The 20,037-nt window shown below is 51.9% G+C and overlaps 8 protein-coding genes across 8 annotated transcripts; 7 read left to right on the forward strand and 1 right to left on the reverse strand.

The window, feature by feature from the left end:
- Positions 1–156: 156 nt before the first annotated feature.
- Z519_00770 (uncharacterized protein) lies at positions 157–5,203 on the reverse strand (the record flags this gene model as incomplete). Its single annotated transcript, XM_016758527.1, has 3 exons — positions 157–1,963; positions 4,551–4,810; positions 4,862–5,203. The coding sequence occupies 3 exons, from the start codon at positions 5,201–5,203 to the stop codon at positions 157–159; spliced, it is 2,409 nt and encodes an 802-aa protein (XP_016625776.1).
- A 1,832-nt stretch (positions 5,204–7,035) lies between these two features.
- Positions 7,036–7,834, forward strand: Z519_00771 (uncharacterized protein; the record flags this gene model as incomplete). Its single annotated transcript, XM_016758528.1, has 2 exons — positions 7,036–7,314; positions 7,472–7,834. The coding sequence occupies 2 exons, from the start codon at positions 7,036–7,038 to the stop codon at positions 7,832–7,834; spliced, it is 642 nt and encodes a 213-aa protein (XP_016625777.1).
- Positions 7,835–7,924: 90 nt separating this feature from the next.
- Positions 7,925–8,571, forward strand: Z519_00772 (uncharacterized protein; the record flags this gene model as incomplete). The annotated part of the gene is made up of 2 exons (XM_016758529.1): positions 7,925–8,241; positions 8,268–8,571. The coding sequence occupies 2 exons, from the start codon at positions 7,925–7,927 to the stop codon at positions 8,569–8,571; spliced, it is 621 nt and encodes a 206-aa protein (XP_016625778.1).
- A 767-nt stretch (positions 8,572–9,338) lies between these two features.
- On the forward strand, positions 9,339–11,012 carry Z519_00773 (uncharacterized protein; the record flags this gene model as incomplete). Its single annotated transcript, XM_016758530.1, has 1 exon — positions 9,339–11,012. One exon carries the CDS (start codon positions 9,339–9,341, stop codon positions 11,010–11,012), a length of 1,674 nt encoding a protein of 557 aa, XP_016625779.1.
- A 247-nt stretch (positions 11,013–11,259) lies between these two features.
- On the forward strand, positions 11,260–13,326 carry Z519_00774 (uncharacterized protein; the record flags this gene model as incomplete). The annotated part of the gene is made up of 2 exons (XM_016758531.1): positions 11,260–11,327; positions 11,376–13,326. The coding sequence occupies 2 exons, from the start codon at positions 11,260–11,262 to the stop codon at positions 13,324–13,326; spliced, it is 2,019 nt and encodes a 672-aa protein (XP_016625780.1).
- A 288-nt stretch (positions 13,327–13,614) lies between these two features.
- Positions 13,615–15,066, forward strand: Z519_00775 (uncharacterized protein; the record flags this gene model as incomplete). The annotated part of the gene is made up of 1 exon (XM_016758532.1): positions 13,615–15,066. The coding sequence occupies one exon, from the start codon at positions 13,615–13,617 to the stop codon at positions 15,064–15,066; it is 1,452 nt and encodes a 483-aa protein (XP_016625781.1).
- Positions 15,067–15,521: 455 nt separating this feature from the next.
- Positions 15,522–16,984, forward strand: Z519_00776 (uncharacterized protein; the record flags this gene model as incomplete). The annotated part of the gene is made up of 2 exons (XM_016758533.1): positions 15,522–15,740; positions 15,827–16,984. The coding sequence occupies 2 exons, from the start codon at positions 15,522–15,524 to the stop codon at positions 16,982–16,984; spliced, it is 1,377 nt and encodes a 458-aa protein (XP_016625782.1).
- A 577-nt stretch (positions 16,985–17,561) lies between these two features.
- Positions 17,562–18,659, forward strand: Z519_00777 (uncharacterized protein; the record flags this gene model as incomplete). The annotated part of the gene is made up of 1 exon (XM_016758534.1): positions 17,562–18,659. The coding sequence occupies one exon, from the start codon at positions 17,562–17,564 to the stop codon at positions 18,657–18,659; it is 1,098 nt and encodes a 365-aa protein (XP_016625783.1).
- Positions 18,660–20,037: the final 1,378 nt, after the last annotated feature.

A 20,037-nucleotide genomic window follows, 5' to 3' on the forward strand; every position in this document is an offset into this window, starting at 1 on the left:
TTTCGAACACTTGATAACTAGCATACCACTGACCGATGTTTTCCCCATACCAAACCCCGAAGTCTAGGGATCACCCTTTTTATGACCTTGACGTCAATGTATGTTGGTGCGCTAACGAACTGAAACTGTCCCGCTTGCTCTACAAGTGACTTTTCTCTAATACCCATTAAGAACAGTCTCCCTGACCAAATACACCCTCGCCTCCCAAGGGGTCAAATACGTGCCTACCTCTTCCTCTCCTTGTCTGAGATTACTGACCAACAACTCTTTCTTCGTTCCTTCCAAGCCATGCGGGTAATGCAACGGCTGGAGGTCGTCGGAGAAATTGAGAAAAACCAACAACTTGTGGTGCCCGTCCGGGTGGGCCTTGGTGAAGGTGAAGACGTCCTGGTCGAAGAAGTCCCAGACCTCGAAGTCGGTGCCGAAGACCATGAGCTCGGCGTGCTGCTTGCGCAGCGCGATCATCTTCTTCCAGAAGGCCAGGGGGGAGTGCGGGTCGCCGCGCTGCGCGGCGACGTTGACGGCCTCGTAGTCGTCGTGGACGCGGATCCAGGGCTTGCTGGTCGTGAAGCCCGCGTTGGCGGACGCGTCCCACTGCACGGGCAGGCGGGCGTTGTCCCTGCCGACCAGCTGGAGGCCCTTCATGGCCTTCTTCAGCCAGAGTGGGTCGTCCTTGTGGCGGGTCTTGACGTCGTTGTACGCGTTCAGCGAGTCGATGTCCCGTAGCTCTTCGACCCCCCAATGTTCCGGGTGGTTGTACATGCCGATCTCCTGGCCTTGGTAGAGGAACAGGGTGCCCGTGAGAGTGCACATCAGCACGGCCAGCATCTTAGCCGCCTTCTCTCGCCATTGCGGCTTGTCCGTGGCGAACCGCGACAGGCTGCGGCCTTGGTCGTGGTTCTCCAGAAACACCGTCGTCCAGGCATCCGTGCCGCGAATCAGATGCTGCACCTTTCGAATCGCCTCCTTGAACTGCGGTAAAGTGTGCCGGACAGTGTGGTGCTTTTTACCTCCGCCCCCGTTCGGGGTACCCAGCATAACTACGTCGAAGTCGAACACACAGCTCAGCTCTCTCGCCTCGGCGGATACGTATTTCAACACCTCTGCCGCGTCCGTGCATGGTAATTCCCCGACCACCAGGATGTCGCCGTATTTGTCGAGGACCTCTTGACGTTGCTCTCTCAGCCATTCATGCATGCGTGGGCCGTTGATGTAGTGGTCCTCCGCAGGCTGGAATTCTTCTCCATGAAGCCTCGTCGCCGCGTCGGGAAACAATATGTCCTTGGAGTATAAATTGCAGGCATCCACTCGAAATCCGTCGATGCCCTTGTCGAGCCAGAACTCAATGGCGGATTTGTAGATCGCTTTGCGGGTCTCCTCATTCTCCCAGTTCAAATCCGGCTGCTCCTTCACGAACAAGTGGAGGTAATACTGGTCTCGCTCTTCGCAGTACTCCCATGCACTGCCGCCGAAGATGGATCGCCAGTTGCTCGGTGGGTGTTTCTTGCCATTGATGATTTTCGGATCCCGCCAGACATACCAATCTGCGTAGTCGTTGATCTTGCTTTTGCGAGATTCCTGGAACCACGCGTGTTGATCACTCGTGTGGTTGATGACCAGGTCCAGAATCAGCTTCATCTCCCGGTCGTGGCACTCCTTGATCAACCGATCCATATCAGCGAGTGTCCCATAAGGAGGATAGACGTCCTCGTAGTTGGAAATGTCGTAGCCCATGTCCTTCTGCGGCGAGTCGTACATAGGTGACAGCCATATCGTCTCGACTCCGAGGTCTTTCAGGTACGGCAATGTGCTGATGATTCCCGGGATGTCGCCAATTCCGTCGCCGTTGGTGTCTTTGTATGAAGCGGGCCAAATTTGATAACAGGTGCTGGCTTTCCACCAATTCGGCTTTGACGCAGACATGTCCTTGTCAACGACTTCTAAAATGTGGGGCTCGATCGAACTTTCTTGAAATTAGATAGTATGGGGAGTGAAATAGAAAGAGAGAAATGCACGGAAAGTATCAATTCAGGACAGCGGGAGAGCAGACAGGATATAGGATGAAACGTCACTGGAAAGGGATTGCATTAAATACCTTTGAACAGCGGTTTAGACCATGAAGTACAACGGACCGCCTTCTCGATAAGTTATAGAGGCCCTAGGGGAGCTCTATCTCTGCGCAAAGTGGTGAGGTCACACTCACAGCGTAACCATCGAAGTTTTATTCGGAGAAACTCCAAGGGGCTTGAGGTTTTGGCGGTACATGTTGCAACCTCCCTGTACCTAGGTTACTCGAGAACGAAAAGCCTAATGGCCGTCGAGCTTGTCATTCACCCGCCTCTGACTTTCATGGTTGACTTTCATTTACCTTGCATCAAATTTCTTCATGTCAGCCGCGACATTACGTATTCGGGACTTTGTCGCCGGATCCTCCTCCGATTCGCCTTATCCCAGAACAGACTACAATGAACGGCATTGAAAGCGGTCGAACCGAAGCTCGGTTTGCCTACAAAGCTGCTGTATCATCCAGCGGTATGCAATCACCGAGGAATGAGCGCATGTGAAGCTTGGAACAGGAAACGCCTCATGAGTGACCCAATGATTGGTGAACATCTCATTCCTGCATCGGCAGTGTAATCTGACTCGATAGCTAACAGTGAGATCTGGGCCTGGTCCTGGTCCCCAGCACAACGTTGTTAATCTCTTCATCTAGGGGAACAATTCGACGACTCTTTGATGTCTTTAAGGCGGCGGCAGACCAGGACCAACTCCGGGATCTCTTTAATCTCTGCGACGCTGATGGTGATGGGTTTATATCTCCAGCAGAACTCTGCTCCGTCTTCAGAGCTATAGGCGAGGATGTGACAGATGATCTGAAAGCCATGATTCGAGGAGTTGATGAGGATGGTGGCGTGAAACTAAACTGTAAGGTCGTTGCTCTCTTTTTTCTGAGAATTTATTGGTTTCCCGTTTTATCTAGATGACCAGTTTCGGAGCTTGTTCGTAACACCCTGAAGACCCGCCATTTAGACTAGGCAAAGCAACACTAATGCCACATCGCTTCTTCTCAACCGGCCGGACGGGGTTTCAAAGGAGAGTAGGAGGAAGAATGGGTTCGCGGGTGGCACGACCGCAATGAGTTGCAAAGCCTCACGGAATGCTTCGAGACGGACACAGATACATCTCTGCTTCAGCCTCATTCTCAGACAGGGAAGATGAGGGCCCTTAGGGGCATAACGCACTGTCTAATTTTAGCCAAACATCAACACCCGCACCAACTCCGTCGCTTTTCGACTTCTTCCCAGCAGCCAACTTTGCTTGGAGTTGAGGGTGTTAGAGGCAGCCATGGCGGGCGACGGTCTGGCTCTAAGGATGAAATGCCAGAGAGTAGTGGTGTTGTCTCCGCAGCCTGAGTTGGAGCTTTGAACTACACTGCTCCTCCGTACGGCATCTACGGACCCCTTTGACTCTCAAGTTACGGACGCCAGCCAGCCAGGGCCTAGGGCGGAGATTCATCATTGCCGCCTAAGAGAGCACCACAGAAGCAGCGCATCCAAGCAGGGCGACTATATTAGAGAAGGGGCCCAGATGGGGATCCCGCAACATCTCAAACGGGTATAAAATTGACGGAAGATGGTGTTGTGGATGAAGAGAAAGTCCAAAAGGCTCTCGTAAAACTCCAGGAGCACTTAGGGAGCGATCAGGGATGGCTGAGGGATGGTCTAGGAAGCAGAAGGTGAGCCGAGTGCGAGCAAAGCGGCGAGCGGCTAATCAGAATGGGAACACTGACGACAAGTTTTTCGTTCGATATTACCTAGTTATCCTAGGCTGCCTCAAGTATAGCCGTTAACCAGCGCAGTAGCCTAGACGAAGAGGTGGGATTGGGAGATGGTCATACAGGGTACGATACAAGAGGCACGACAGGCGAAGCGAGAGATTCTCAGTGTAGTCTGTACCTGGAGGGATGGCGTGGGGGGAGATCAAGACGAATTTTCCGAGAGTTTTGCCGTTCAAAGGCAGGCAGCTCAAACAGCTTTTCGAGACCCGGAAGGCATTCTACTGCTGATGGGATGCTCCTATTTCAATGTCGGAATCTGTTCCTGACTTCGCGACTGTCGAAAGACTCTTGGCCAGAGAACCACAGAACTGCTCCCCTCGAAGATCAGGCCTTCTAATTGGACCTCCAGATCTATCTGTCAATGAGGTACTGTATTTTCCTCCAAGGGATCTTTCTCATCAACTCTTTATTGGTCTTCCAGCGCATAAAACACAACAAAAAGGAGACAATGCAGTGTCCACCGCGCACCATGCGAATAGAGCGCTAAAATTTGAGCCGATCCGACTGTGTGTATCAAGTACGAGCGTGCGGCAGGCGTTGACAATGTGGTATAAGGGCCAGGCGTAGCCAAACTGGAAGAGGCCTGGCGCTAAGGGGATCGCATAAAAGGAAGTGGAAATATTGGATATGGCCTAGAAGATGAGCCAGCTTGGATGAGTTGGTCAGCGCTGATGCTGGTGTAAAGGATGACGAGACGGCAACAGAGACTCACAGAGCAGTCCACAGCTGGCCAATGATCATAGTGATATTCTCACTGGCGAAATCTAATGCATACATTCCCACCCAGTCCAGCATCCAATACACCATAAATGTCGCATGCCCGTAAGCATCTGGAGCCTTTGTAATCGTGGTGCCGTCGTGTGGGTAATCATTGGAGAAGGGAATGAGGAAATTCAGTGCTAGCAGCGAGTAAGCCAGAGCCATCAATAAATAAGCAGTTGTCGTCATGAATAGATGCGAGAGAACTAGCTCCTAAAAATGCAGGGGTGGGTGGCCCTTTGGGACTAGAAACTTGGTATATACCGGCAGGAAAAAGGATAAGGAGGAGAATGCAATGCGGATCAGGAAGATGAGGCCGATCGTTACGGCCGGTGTGGTCCGTGCAGGCGCAAAGGGCCGAAGATCGAACAAGGAGAAATCAATTGCCGGCTTCAATGCTTGTGGCGCACGAGAGTATGTGGACGCGTCGAGCGATATGTTCAATAGGACATTCTGGATCCATTGTTCTTCAAACGTTGACACCATATTGATTTGAAATTCGAACAGTTGAGGGCCGATATAATCGCTGTGGGTTGTCTGGTATCGTGCCGCATTGACGATTATCTGGCAGGCACCAAGGGGAGAGTAGCTAGAGTTTGCTGTCATGACAGCTTGTTGGAGAAGCGCCGTTGCGTTAGCATTGACAATAATGGCGGCCCAGGCTTATTCATTGTAGACGGGCTTGTCTCACGGCGAGCGGGTTGCCACGATATTTATCCGGAGATTCGACCCTGTATCCCAGTGTATAAACAGGGAGCACGGCCTGTTCCCACCAGCTGTTCAACAACTTGTCCGATTAGAGGTGGTGTTCCTTCAAAGGGCGGAATCCGACCATTAAAGCTGACCACGGCCACGGTCAGAGCCGACAGGTTCCGCAGTACATAGAATAGAACGGCCCAGTGGAGCGAAAGGGCACAAATAATGAACTAGAAGAGTATCAGGGCTGTGAGGGACCATTTCTTCGCGAATTCCTTGCCTACGGCCTTGAGTGATGGGTCGAAGAGGCCGACTGGCAAAGGAGGGGTTTCTGGTTCTCGTCCTTCTCGTGCGTAGAACCGTCGTTTTCATTCTTTGGTAGTTCGTCTCCCTGTGCATGTTTTGATTGCAGAGTATGGTCCGAGCTGTTTCCTTTAACGTTTCAGATTGCGCGGAGGCCCATTAACCAGAGGACATGGACCAAATTCGACAACTCTTAAGCATAGAGACAGGGGCACTAGGGATTCGCTTGGAAGGGAAAAGTCGTGCCGTTTGTGGATGTTCTCGGCATAATGTCATGTTGCCAATATATCAGAGCCACGTTATTCCACAGCAGATGCCCTGCCACTTCAGACAGACCCGGGGACACTGCTGACATTTAAGTTGCGAACACGGTGCGTTCAACGAAGCAGTTCTAAGAGTCGATGCCACTGGTGAAAATGTTGGCAGTGAGCTGTGGTTCGTTGATACAGAAGACGCGGCTCTCCCGGAACAACAATATTCCGGATCCAGCGGGGTAGTGCGAGAGACAAATACCACTCTACTCTTTTGACTCTCCACCCTAAATCCAGTCCTTCATCATCCCTGTGTAGTACCACCGGTGGATGACTACTTGCTATGGGCACTTCTGATCATCAGAGAGGGGCGTGGTGATCAAGCCAAAGTCTCGTCCGGTCTCTACTGCGCCGAGTCCAACCGGGAATCGGATCTGAAATCCCCATGCGCCGTACGGCTCCCTCTCTCGACCTACCACTGACAATTTGCTGTCACCAGTAGAATCTACCGACTTAACCAGTGGAAACATGAGACCACCAAAGGTCCGGAAGGAACCCCTAGCCTTGACCAAGATGGAGACAAAGCGGAGTTTAGGCAAAAAGCCAACTCAACAGATACGTTTCGCAGTATTGCTATTGATTTAGGAGTTGCAGTATGCTATCCATTGGCTGGCGAAATTATACACAAATCCTAGCATGGGGCCCCGACTTATGCATTAATCACCCCTGCCATTCCAAGGAAAGTGTCATGGCCTATTCGGGGATCTTTGAATCTTACAGGGGTATCACGCTGGCCATTCATTCATAGATTGAGTTGCGATCGACGCGTGTCCTGCAAAATGACCACTGGAGAATTTCTGTCTGCAGATGAAGTTGTACAGAGCATCTGTTTATATGAACGGTGAATTCGAAAGAAATCTCTCTAATAAAAGACCAAAACGTTGTTCCTGAGAGTGTCGGCAGTTCCACTTCTAGTGAGCAACTCTTCATGGGCTCGAAGCATTGTACGAAGCCCACACAAGAGGCAGTCCCTTGAATCCATCAATGCTACCCGATACAACAGCACTACCGGACCCGTTGAAGTCAGGATCTCTCTTACTGGCTGCGGCGGAACCAAACAGCGCCCCTTCTTTATGGCTGGTGAGACCTGTTACTACTTACGGCTTTGTGTAGCGCGGACGAGAAAGGATGCATGAGGATATCTCTCATTCTGGGAATGGCGGCATCTATGGCGAAGCCCTGCTCGACCGTGCCCTACAAGGCTCCAGCGCCATTACAGGATCGTCTGCTGGGATCCCTGGAAACACCGTTCTAGCGGCAGAAAATCTCATTCTTCCATGGGGCCCAATCACAACGGTTTGGAGGGGGGTAGGTGATGTCAGTATGAGCTTGGCCTTACTACATCACCTATCCGATGCGCTTCCTGTTGCTCTGGAGCTCGATATTCCCTTCAATGCAACTGGTGAAGTGAGCATCTTGAATGAGGGTTTTGGAGGTAGGTATAGATGTGCGACTAGGCACCTACAATGCCTCGTTCTACATCAAAGCGAACAAAGTGCGAAACAAGGCCACATTCGCCCATATAGATATCTCACTACGCTCCAACCTAATGTCCGATGTCTAGAGCACATCAACCATTCGGTTCAACCCAGGCAACAATATCTCGAGTTTTGAATATACGCAGTATGCCATACAGCTTACCAATGCCGCCAAGGCCCCCAATTCTAGCAATACATTTGCCATCACGTTTGACGCCGCGGAGGTTGCGGGCAATCCGTACTACCTCTTCTTGGTGAGTATCTTCCCAGAAACCTTCAACGACCGCGCCAACGGCATTCGACGTTATGTAGGCTCAAAGGTTCTTCGCTTCCCTAGAGGTAATAATCTCGAAGGCCTGAGTGTTGACCGGCATTGGAAATGGAACGAAACAATTGGACCCTTGAAAGATCGCAAAGGCCATTGGAAACTGGGGATATGTGAATACTAATGGTCTGGGGCTGTTGGAGTACCTGCAACTCTGCGAGGATGGCGGTATTAAGCCTGTCCTTGCCGTGTACGCCGGCTTTTCTCTGGATATATGGGCCAAGACGGCGTCTCCTTTCTGGAGGACCGTATGGGGGACGTGCTCGGGGACATCCTCAACGAACTCGAATACGTCACTAGAGACAGGGATACGCCATATGGCGTTCTACGTGCTTCTCATAGTCGCGCTGAACCATTCAAATTCAACTATATCGAGATCGGAAATGAAGATTGGTTCAGTTTAACACTATCCCTATTGATGGGACTGTCTCTCTACAGTGGCATCAAGGCTGTCTATCCCGATCTCACATTGATTTCCACCGGCTTTAATGAGAATCCCGTCTACAATATCACGCTGCCTCCGGGCTCGATGTTGGACACACACCACTACGAAAAAGCATCCTTTCCGTCGAGGGCTTCAACTTCTATGACAACTGGCAAGAGCGCACAGGCAATCAGAACGTCAGCGTATTCGTCGGCGAGTACTCGATCTATCAGATTGACATCCCGTCCGGATATGTCAACTACTCCCGGCCCCCCGACATATACATCTTCTACCCAACACTAGTGGCTGCGATTGCAGAGGGCGTGTATCCGCTCGATGCGGAACGCAACCAAAAGGTTGCGAAGATGAGTGCCAATGCTCCGAGCTTTGTAAGCCTTAATTACAAAGAGTGGACTCCAAATCTAGTGACTTTCTAAATGGAACGATCATTGTAAGTGAATCTCGAATGTGTTTCTGACCAGATCACTTCTTTACTTGCTCGACCTCAGTTGATTCGGCCGTTTTGTCTCATAGTCGTCCATAGGACTGTCATGCGCTTTTAACTGACAAAAATGACCTCTGAAGACATCGTCCAAACTCCAAACGGTGTCCCGTCGTGCTGTTCCCTCATGGTTGATCAACATTCTATTATCTTGTTTGGTGGAGACTATTCTCAAGCTGTACTTTTGAAATAATACCAACATCGTCAAGCGGAGATAAGTCAGGATGGGAGGTGACGAGAGACTATCTCTTATGCAAGTCGTGGAGAATACAGCATTGAAGATACAGGTATCATGTCTAACGTAGTCCTTATGCTTAACTATTCCGGTTGTGTAGCATAATCGAGGTCAGACTTCAAAGGAACTACAATTTCCTCTTGCATCCGCCGAGCATGCAAGGAGATGGGGAATAGAGTCAAGATGGACTAGCCCTGGCGGCTATTCACTACAGCGATTGATATCGACGTATATACGAGGTAATCACACCGTGGCTGAGGCTACCAAGGCTGTGAGTCTCTGACCCATCTAGCTGTTACAGATTGGGCCTAAAAGGGCAAGGTGAAGAAAGGCAACCAGTGAACGCCTTTATCTGCAATATTGTTCCTGCTGACTGGTTGCTGCCTGCGTACTCGACATATATAAATCTTGGGACTTCAAACTTATTTTCTGCCTCTATTTCTCTCTTTCTTCGCTTGTCACAGAATATGCTTGACCAATTCCCAGCGGAGATCTTGGCGCAGGTCCTCTCCGTCCTGGAGCGGACCGACCTGCAGGCTGTTCGCCTAGTAAGCAGGGCCTTGTCGAACAATGTTACCCCTGTCTTGTTTCGAACCGTCTATGCTTCATGCCTCACCCTGGATCGGCTTCAGAATATCTGTCGTCACCCCACACTCCACCACGCTGTCGAAGAGCTTCAGTATCAGGAGATGAACTTTGACCTCATTATCGATGATCGACGCTCCTGGGACAACCAAGATCCGCCGTTCTTCAGACATAGGAGAATGGAGTACTTGGCCGGGACGATTGCCCAGTCAATTGCTGGCGTAGACCCCGAGCTACCAATCTTCGCAGAAAGAATGCTGGCGACGGGTCGACTAGGTGATAGAGCGATGCTTGACTCGGAGCAGCGGCCTAGCCAAGACGAGATTCTAGCCATGCTCGATGCCGTCAGGGATTTGTATGCTGAAAAGGCTAGCTTACAAAACCCTCAGCGCCTCTATGAATTCTTCCGCGAAGCATTACCGTCCCTCCAAAATCTTCATCGCGTCGTCTGTGTCGAAGCCGAAGCCGGTTGCAGGGCATTGGATTCTCCGCGATTGGAATGCACAGGTGCTCTTCAGCAACTAAGAAAGTTTTTTCCTATGCCAGATTATGCCCTCAGGTTGTGCCTCCAACCAGACACGCGAGACTGGCCGTCACATGGATTCATGGGCATCTGGCGCGCTCTGAGCGACCTTGATTCAAGCTTGGATATACGACATCTTGAGATCGGGCGAGACAGAAATCTCTTTCTTAAGCGCGGCATATATATCCGGTCGCTGGGTCCCCAAAATGATGATGTGCTTGTTTACGGGTTTCGAAACCTGACCGTACTTAGTCTCTGCCTCGAAGTGGATACGGGTGCATTGTCGGGAGCAATCCCTCAGGCAGCCATACTGGCTGGAGCGTTGGCCAGAGCATCGAAACTGAGGCGTCTAGAGATTTGTTTAACGTCATCCGGGGTTAGGATCGCTCCTGCGAACAGGTCAGCAGCGAGTTACAGTCAGTTCGGCATTCCTTTCGGCGACCTGGATATTCCACGGGAAAACATATTGCCTTTTGTCACCTTTCCGGACCTTCACACGGTTATCTTTGAGGAGATCGATTTCACGATCGAACAGATATGTTCTTGGGTATCCATGCAACCAAGGCTGAGGCACCTTACTCTGAGAAGACCATATCTGCGAGGACGGTGGCAGGATCTGGTACAAAAGTGGTGGGAAACTCCAGAATTTCGGCTTGATTCCTTCGAGTTAAACAGCCCTTGGGACTATGATAACAAAGACCTTGAAGAGAATCCACTGCAACTAGACACAGAACAACAAGTGCCATCTCGTGTTCCAAGCAATGCTATTCTTGACTTTATTAACAATGGTGGAATCAACCCCTTTGAAGCCCGGAGCTGGAGGAAGTCATGGTATATCTCAGAGGATAGACGGGATGATGTTGAGGATGACCACCTATCGAACTATTCAGATCTCTCCGAATGGTTTCCTGCAGATCATCCTACGCCTGTTGAGGACCCAGATGGTCCTGAGTTTGACGAAGACTATGATTTTGACGCCGAAGAAGACAGCGACTTGGAGATGGAGGAGTCCGGTCCAGCAGAGTTCTTGTAGGATTTTGACTGGGCTTGTCTAGATGTACAGTGTTGACATAGATAGCGCTGGTGAGCGGCAGTTTTGACGAAAAGAACTAGGTGACCGTGCTCCAAAACTTCAGCCTTGTTTGGTTTGATTAGTACAGCCTTGTCTCGTTTAGCCTCGGCTGTTATGGGACAGCGTTCAACCTCTGTCTGATCCATCCTCATTCGCAGTCTTCGCACATAGTTCTCAATGTTTTCGTGGAAATAAACTTCAGCAGGCCATGGACAGGTCGCTCGCGACCTTATTGAGGTCTCTACAGACGTCAGAGCATCCAGATGATGCCGCCCGGTAGGTGAGAGCGCGCCTTGATCAGCTGGTCTTGCTAAGTGATTTCAGATTGCTACCAACGGCAACTAGCCTCCTGTCGCGCCTTTCGAACCCTCTCAATATAACGCTGTTGACATCACAGTTACTGTCGAACGATGTGCTCTATTTGGTGCCAACAGAAGTCGCCCGATGTCGGCAGATATTCAGCGTTTTTTACACCGCAGTGCTGCGCTTGATTGAAGATAAACATAGCCCGACGCGGGAACATACGAGCAGCCAACTCACAGTCACAGAATGGACGATGGCTGTTGTGCACGGGGCAAACGGCAAGTCCCCTCGATGGAGGCATACGTTATTGCTTGGGGCGCTGCTCCTAGCTTTCCAGTCGAAGGACTTTGAAGGACTAGCTTCAGGCCTAAGGGACAAACTCGAGGGAGCGCTGGTGGTCGCGTCAAATCTGGCTCTGCAGCAGAAAGACGCCGAGCCTAATTGCGAACTGGCTGTTGTCTTTGTGTTGAACCACACCTTCCCAATCCTCTCCGATGCCCACCAGGGACAAGTCAGTTACGATCTGCTGCTGCCGATATTGGTCGATGTGACATACTTCTCTCGGGAGGGTCTTGAGCACGGGTATTGGCTCGGGGTCATTGACTATGACGTCCGGCCCTCTCCCGAGCAGAAGTTCAACTGGACATCGAATTCCACGTCTTTCCGCAAAGTCACTGAGATCAAATCAAGAAACCTAGTATCTGCACTTGGCGCTTTGTCGCGCTTGATTGCTCACAGCATTGAGAACGTCCATGACAGATCCCTGATCGTCTACAGCATGAACAGGGTAGCTGAGTTTTCACGGACTCTTGCCACCTCATGGAGACAGAACAAGTTGTCCGAAGTCGACACTAGGGAAGAAGCTCAATGTTTGGACCAGGAAACTATCAACAAGACCTTCCCTGTTCTCCTACAGGTTCTTAGAGACACCATGTTCTCCGTGGTCATCAGTCTCCGATCTGTGCTGGGAAGGCTCCTCTGCGACAGGTTCTTAGCTTCTGACTCGAATTCCCCAGGAATAGCCATGCAATGCTTGCACATTTTGCGTGATACATACTTCATAGCACATCGATTTGGCCTCACATCATCCTCTCAGTACGTATTCGTCAACTTTACAGCGATCGATATTCTGAGTCAATACATGTTGCAATCGGAGAATTTCATGGAATCAATCCGACCAGCTGATCTTGGTCGGATTTCTCCTCATCCCCTCGACAGACTCCAGGATCTCTTCTTCCTCAACACTGCCGAACATTTCACCTTGACACTGTCTCCACAAACCAACCGAGAACTTCTCTTCAATGCGGCTGCGCCGTATGTTGATCCACAAGGAGATCCACGGTTGGGAGAGATCTATGAAGCTGCTCACAGTGTTATGCTGGCCATCCTTGCTGCTCCCCAGAATGCAGAGCTTGCGATGACAATGGTTCCATTTTACGTCGAAACACTGCTCCAAAGCTTTCCAAAGCCACTGACGCCGCGTCAGTTCCGATTAGCGATTAAATCTATTGTTCGTCTTGCAGCACCACCGTCTGCGATTGCGGTCTCTATGCCCCTTACGCAAGCCGTTGTTCTTGATCTACTCAGAGAACGGATGGACCACGCGTCAGAGGATTTACTTCCTCCTAACCCAGATCTTCCCATAGAGAACAGTCAACCTCTGTCTGAAAAGGCTGTTTTACTTCTTACCATTATTGATTGTTTGAGCTTCCTGCCGGTTCTATTATTGGAAGATTGGCTTCCTTTGACTGCAGAACTCTTGCACAAGGTTGGAAATCCCAGTCAAAGAAAACAATGCCAACAACGACTTTGGGACACGCTGAGCAATGGAGAGATGGATGTTGAGCGTGCTGCAACTTGCGTTGCTTGGTGGACTTCTAGAGGAGGCCGCGAGCACGTCTTGTTTGGAGAACAGCCGGAAGACCAAGATTACACCATGAGTGGTGCGTTGAAGTTCGACAATAAGCTCTGAGGCGTCGGCATCGGATCGATCGACCTTTCTTACCACAATGCCAGTTGTTTGTCAACGTCTCTAGCTCCCAAAGTGCTTGGGCTCCCCGTTGAACAAAGCACCAGAGCTTGACATCTGAGAGGGTTTGCTCCTGGTGAATGCGGTTCACAAAGCCCGGTTCCATTGCGGCAATAAATCTGGCCACAAATATGCTTCCCCATACTCAGAACTCCATCAACCATCCGTTTCAACATCTTCTCTGGCCTCTTGTGCAGGGCTGTCCACGAACTGGTTAAGATTCTTCTCACAATGGTTTCAATCAGGCGCACCAAGAACTTTGCGAATGACCCTCAGACCCCAGTGTTTCTTTACACGATACTCAAGCAACTGGACCTCAGATCAGTCAACTGGAATCAAGTTGCAGACAGTCTCGGAATATCCAATGGCCACGCAGCTCGAATGAGGTATAGCCGAATGAGATCGCAGTTTGAAGATGTAGTCAACAACCAGCCCAAACCAGTAAAGCCGAGGAAAGAAAACACTAACACGGGCGAAAACAAGTCTTGCAAGAGCAAACCAAGGAACAAGCGCCTTCTTGAGCCAGAAGAAAATGAGCAACTGGCCAGCCAGCGAGCCGCTTGTCAACATGTCATGCAACCAGATCATGACCCCAAAAGAATCAAGTTCGAGCCACAGTCATACATGCAGCCATGGTATCCCACGTACCCTGCAGATCCGGCGCAAATGTACCCAGGCTCATTTTGGGGTCAGCCAACCATCTCACTGAAACCAGTGCCAGGAGCGGCGTTTGCAAATTCTGGACTTCCTGAGCAGAAAGTCGCGCCTACACCTGCTATCAAGACAGAGCCCCATACGACTTCAACAGCTTGCAACAATGTAGAGACGCCAACTCTGACCATCAAGCAGGAGCCCCAGGAACCTGTATGCGAATGCGAGGGAGCTGATGTCGGTGCCACAATTGTGAAGGAACCAGGGACAACTGTGGAAGACCAGGCATTGGCGAATGCTGTAGGTCGCGACAGTGTTTCACCCAGCTATCCCTTGTCTCGGATCATCAATACCTTCTTCGGGCCCCGGCAAACTCCATCGGGCCCAGCACAGGCGCCGTCGCTCCCTGCCAACATGGCTCTATATGCAACCACACAGGCATCCTCGCGTGGCTCCTATCTGCCATTGGGTGGTCACAATCAGAGCCAGAATGCATTGCCATGGTCGGCACTTGGTCCAGGCCAAAACTCACTTACGTTGTCGACAGATGACACCTCCGACATGATGATCCTGAACCCATATGCCACCTCATACCAAGACATGCTGAACATGCCGTTGTACAGACTACATCCCGAGACATGCGCTTTACAGACGCCAAACGCAAAGAATCAGCATATTACAATTCAGCCTGGTGTGACTGAGGAACGAACTGTCGAACAGAAGCAGCAGAATCATAGCGTTCGTCTACCATCCTTTACCTGGACAGCAACAACACCATCACCGCTACCGGCAAGTCTAACCACAAAGAACAGCAATGGAGGAGATAGCACGAGAACGTCTATCACCCCGTCGGGATCCTCCATCGCGTCCAGCGAATTAGGCCAGCAGAAAGGCACCAGTGGTCAGCTACCGGCTATTTCAACTATCATCGAAGTGGACTCAGAGGGTGCAGGCGAGGCGGAGGCTTGTTCGACGAATGCAGTTGATGGCGTGACAGGACCCAAGATCAAGAAGGAGCCGGTGGGGTTGTAAGAGTTGGTGAGACTTTGCAGAACGGGATCTTTCTGAGTAGCATCACTCATATGCAGGGCTCTTGAGGAGGATTTCTGGTATGTGAATGCCATTGGGATTTGGATTGAATTCTGTTTACCGGGGAGATGGAGAGAGATGGGTCTCGGAATACATGTCACTTTCAGATAGATCCTTCCTCAATCAATGACCAACCATCTATGGAGATTTCGCGCCGCCCGCCGTCTTTGCGGTTGTAACGTGTCAGCGGCTGTGCCACCGATGGGCAGATAGGTGAGCTCACCAGCATGAGGCCAATTGCGGGGAAACTTGAAGTCTTGGACGTTTCCGCTTCTCCTCCGCCTCATTCATTCCTCTGTGAGCTCTCCCAGAACTTCTTTTCAGTGCGAAAGAGTCCATCATGTAAACACAACTCCGTGTAATACTGTCTCGATCAAAATTGCCCAAATTGCTCAAAGATGTTCTCATCACTCACATCCCTCTCCCGCTTTGGCCGGGGCTTTGGCCGGAGCTCGTCCTCTTCCACCAAAGCAATTGCCATCCCTCCCGTCGAGGTCCATGACGTGGAAACCTCGGTGGACAAACGAGCGCGGACTGTCAAGCACCTGTTGAGACTGAACCATGCGAACTATTCTATCCTGTTCAATCATTTGAGGTTTCACAACCACACGCCTCATGTAGGAGCTTTCTTTCCCCCTGGAATTCCCGCATCTTGGCTTTTTCACCGTGAGAAGGGAACAACTCACTTTGTTCATCATAATAGATCCTCGGTTCTGCGTACCTCCTCTCGGCGTCCGCGGAACAGCTATTCGCCATCTACGATGACGCCGCTGCGCACGAAGGCCTCGAACCCTGGGTTGATTCGCCTTCGGAGATCGCCCTGCACGACTACCGCGACTATCTGGGCAAGCGTGAATACCAGCGCGCGTTCGTCGACTTCTTTGAGGACCAGCTCGTGCTCGCCGGGTACGATTGGAAACGCGTAGTCGAGAAGTTTCTGTTCGAGAGGGGAAACCCAAAGAAGGACGAGCCGAACGTGGAGCCGATCTTCAACTGCTTGACCGCTGGGCTGGGCCATCCGTTGATCCATCTCGGGTATGCGTACGAGCTGGATAGTAGAGAGGTTGCGATGGAGGCACTGGGGCTTGCGGCGACGTGTTACGACGAGACCCTCGCAAAGCTGCTCGAGACGGCGACGCCGGCGTCGCATTCGGCGAATCCGCTGACCTACTCGACGAATAACCTGTTCGAGGTCTTTGCCAGGGTCCACGGCGACAGCCGTCTCGACGGCGTGTTCAAGCACCCTGGCGGGGACAATCTCTCACACCTGCTGAGCGACGAGGCTCTGACCTCGATCCTGCTCGAACACTTTCACGCGTGGCAGATCGTGGACCCGACGAAGGACTTCGCACAGTCCCAGGCGTTCGCGACAGCTCTACTAATCGCCAGCGCGCCCAGCGTCGGCTGGACACACGGGTGGGACTTCTTCCTCGTGCACGTCCTGACGACGTCGCACGCCGTGCGGATTCTGATTCCCTTCCTCGACCCCAGCCACCACGTGCCCCTGGTGCGCCAATGGCTCCTCATCACCCTGGCAATCTACATCGCCCAACTCCGACCCTTGATCAAGATCGACTACATCACCGACGTCGACCTGCAGGGCCGCGACTGGGACACCTACATAACCCACGAGGCCGTAGAGGGCAAGTGGAAGTTCAGCGCGCACTTTGTCAAGGCGTGCCGCGCGATGCGCGAGGCCGAACGAGTCTGGGGCGGCGGTTACGCTGGTGACGACAAGTACTACCTCAAGGCCGCCGTCAAGTTGGCCAGCGAGTTCAATGACTGGGGCGGGTTTGGGGTCGAGGAGGGCGACGGAGAGGCGAGGAACACGAGTGGAGAGAGCGTCGAGGGGAAGGCTTGATCTTTCATTCATTCTCTCTTTCTCTCCTTTCTTTTGGGGGGGAGGGGGGATTTTGAAGAATTTTGCTATGTAATACATAACTGGCACGGACGATAACGGCCGTGCGATGCGACGGCGTGGGATGAAATGAAATGGCCTTGGAAAAAGGGGAAATTACCACCTTTCAATCTGGCGAGATCAGCACAAACTCACAGAAACAAACGAGACCTTCAGCTCGACTGGCTCTAGGTATTTAGTATTTACTATATACATTAATTGGTACGATCTATTGGAATACCCTGGAATACGTATCTAGGTACGGTCCCAACAGGGAGCGAGGGCCTCACGGGGCGGATTTCGCTCTCGACCGGCTTTCATGTCCGGCTTGATCGGCGGGCGTCCTCCGTCGCCAAGATATATGGGACATAATTAATGACTCCCTTTCCTCTATGTCGAGGCTGGGCTTTCGTTTTCGCCTTGTTTCCTTCCCTCTAGTACCTGGTTACTTCACCTGCGGTTCTTCAGAGCCAAGTACGTGACCGGTAATCTGCTTCATCAGCTCCTACCTCATATTTGGAACAAACCGCCAATCCGGCTCATGGACGCTGCGACGGCAAACGAGTCCGCAACCAAACGCTACGTGACCGGGGACAATGCTCGACATTTCGTCGCCGACGTCCTCCAGGGCAACGGCGTGTCCGAGGAGAATGCCAAGATCATAGCCAACTGTCTGATCCAGGCTGATCTGCGTGGGGTCGACACTCATGGCATGAACCGCATCCCGTCGTACATGGAACGCATTCGGCAGGGAGTGCTTGATCCCACTGCCCAGCCCATGTTCCACCGGGTCACCCCCGTGGTCGGACAAGTTGATGGTCAGAATGCGTTTGGATTCCTGTGCGCGCATCTGGGCATGAAGCATGCGATAGAGATCGCTCGCACGTATGGGATTGGAATGGTCAGTGTCAAGCATTCCAACCACTTTGGTATGTCTGCTTGGATCGTGCAGCAAGCCATCGACGCCGGGATGATGAGTCTAGTGTTTACAAACTCGAGCCCGGCGTTGCCAGTGTGGGGAGGTAAGGAGAAACTCATGGGCGTGAGCCCCATTGCTTGTGGTGCGCCTGCGGGCAAAGCGCCGCCGTTTATCCTTGACATGGCGCCCAGTGTTGCGGCCCGAGGGAAGATCTACAAAGCGAAACGGCGCGGAGAAAAAATCCCACTCGACTGGGCCTTGGATAAGGATGGGAAACAGACAGATGACCCAGAGGCGGCATTGGGAGGTGTTATGCTCCCCATGGGCGGCCCCAAGGGCTCCGGTCTCTCGATCATGATGGATGTCTTCTCCGGGGTGCTCTCTGGCAGTGCGTTTGCTGGCCATGTGACCAATCCGTACGACCCCAGCAAGCCTGCGGATACAGGACATTTTCTTATCGCCATCAAACCTGATCTGTTCATGGGTTTGGACGAGTTCAAGGACCGCATGGACTATCTGTACCAGCGGGTTGTGGGTTGTGAGAAGATGGCGGATGTAGGGAGGATTTTCTTCCCAGGTGAAATCGAACAGCTCATGGCTGCCGAGAGGATGAAGTCGGGGATTCCCTTGGTGGGAGCAGAGATTGAAGCATTGAATGCAGAGGCTGTAAGAGTAGGCAAACCGCAGCTCGTGCTTATGGAAAGTCAACCTAGTGCGTAGGATCCTGTCTCGCAGGGTAAGGATATCGGTGGCGCAGGCTGGATGGGATTCCCAGGGGCTGAAAAAAAATTGGATCTTGTTGCGGATGGGAATTTGGGGGCTCCATCTTTTCCCTCGGGCCTCGACTTGGTGACGACCCGCGACCCGAGCGCCCATCCCTCGCTCGCTCTTCGGTAATCGAGGTAGGCGAACAAGCCACTTTCATCATCTCGCATGTGGCACAGGGGCGAAGGGGCGCCAGAGGGGTCATTGATCCCGACTTCTGCTTGACCCAAGTCAGTCATCTCAAGAGTCAACTCGCTCATCTGGTACCGCTGGAAAGCTCAGCAGGAAGATCCCTCGGTAAAGCCTACCTAGACGGTTTCTCCCCCCCCTCCCTATCAGAGAGCCAGACCAAGACCAGGCAGACATAAGATTTGGACCAGAGAAGTCGTGGAGGCAGTAAAATGGTATGTAGGTTCGTCGGCGTAACGGGAGGTGGTGAACAAGGGCTACATGTGGAGCAGCCGGCCGGTCAGGAAATGAATTGCACCCAGTAGCGAGACAGACATTGCACGCAGGGGAGAGAGAGAGAGCATGGATGGCAGGGAGAGATCTTCCTGGAATCGGGGTTGGTGTCGTCGTGTTGGTGTTCCGCTCAGGCAACCTCCCACAGCTGCGGGCGTGGATCTCTTCCTACCTTGCTTCCCACGCACCAACTGCGACCTACAGTACCATCACTTGCAGCACTCCCATCGTTCGCCTGCGCCACACACACGAAGCACGAACCTGAACCTCGTGTATTCCTATCACGCTCGCCATCCTCACCTAGTTTCCGCGCCGATGTTGTATCTGCAGATCTTCCTTCAATTCCACCCTCCAACTGACCCTCCAAGACACACGGTAACGATAGGATAACCCTCCTCAGTCGCCACACTTCAAGCCGTGTCTCTTTGCAGACCTGTCGCGCATCGATTCATACCAATACCCCAACCCCTCCGGCCTCCGTCGTCCCTCTGCTCACATCTGAAAGCTCATATTCGATCGAATTTGCCTGTATCTGCTTCAACCTTCTTCACAGTCGACTGCGGATTGCCTTTTGTCGGCCTATTGTCTACGTCACTCTCATCGTTATCAGAGCCATCGGTATATCGGTTGATCGGAAAATCTGCTGAGGTTTGGAGGACAAGGTCTAATATATCCGACTTGGTCGCGACTTGATGAATAGGGAGACTCGAGGCAGCGGAAGTTGGTGAAACTCACCAATGTGCGAGTGTTCTAAACGTCTTGACCCATGTCCTGGCCGGCACACGTCGCTTGTGACTACCAACACAGGTGTCTAGACTCTAGGCGGCTCTTTGCCTCTGATCCGCGCACGAATCTGCCTTTGGCCACAAAC

Source organism: Cladophialophora bantiana (genome assembly GCF_000835475.1).
Source record: "Cladophialophora bantiana CBS 173.52 unplaced genomic scaffold supercont1.1, whole genome shotgun sequence".
NCBI lineage: Eukaryota > Fungi > Ascomycota > Eurotiomycetes > Chaetothyriales > Herpotrichiellaceae > Cladophialophora > Cladophialophora bantiana.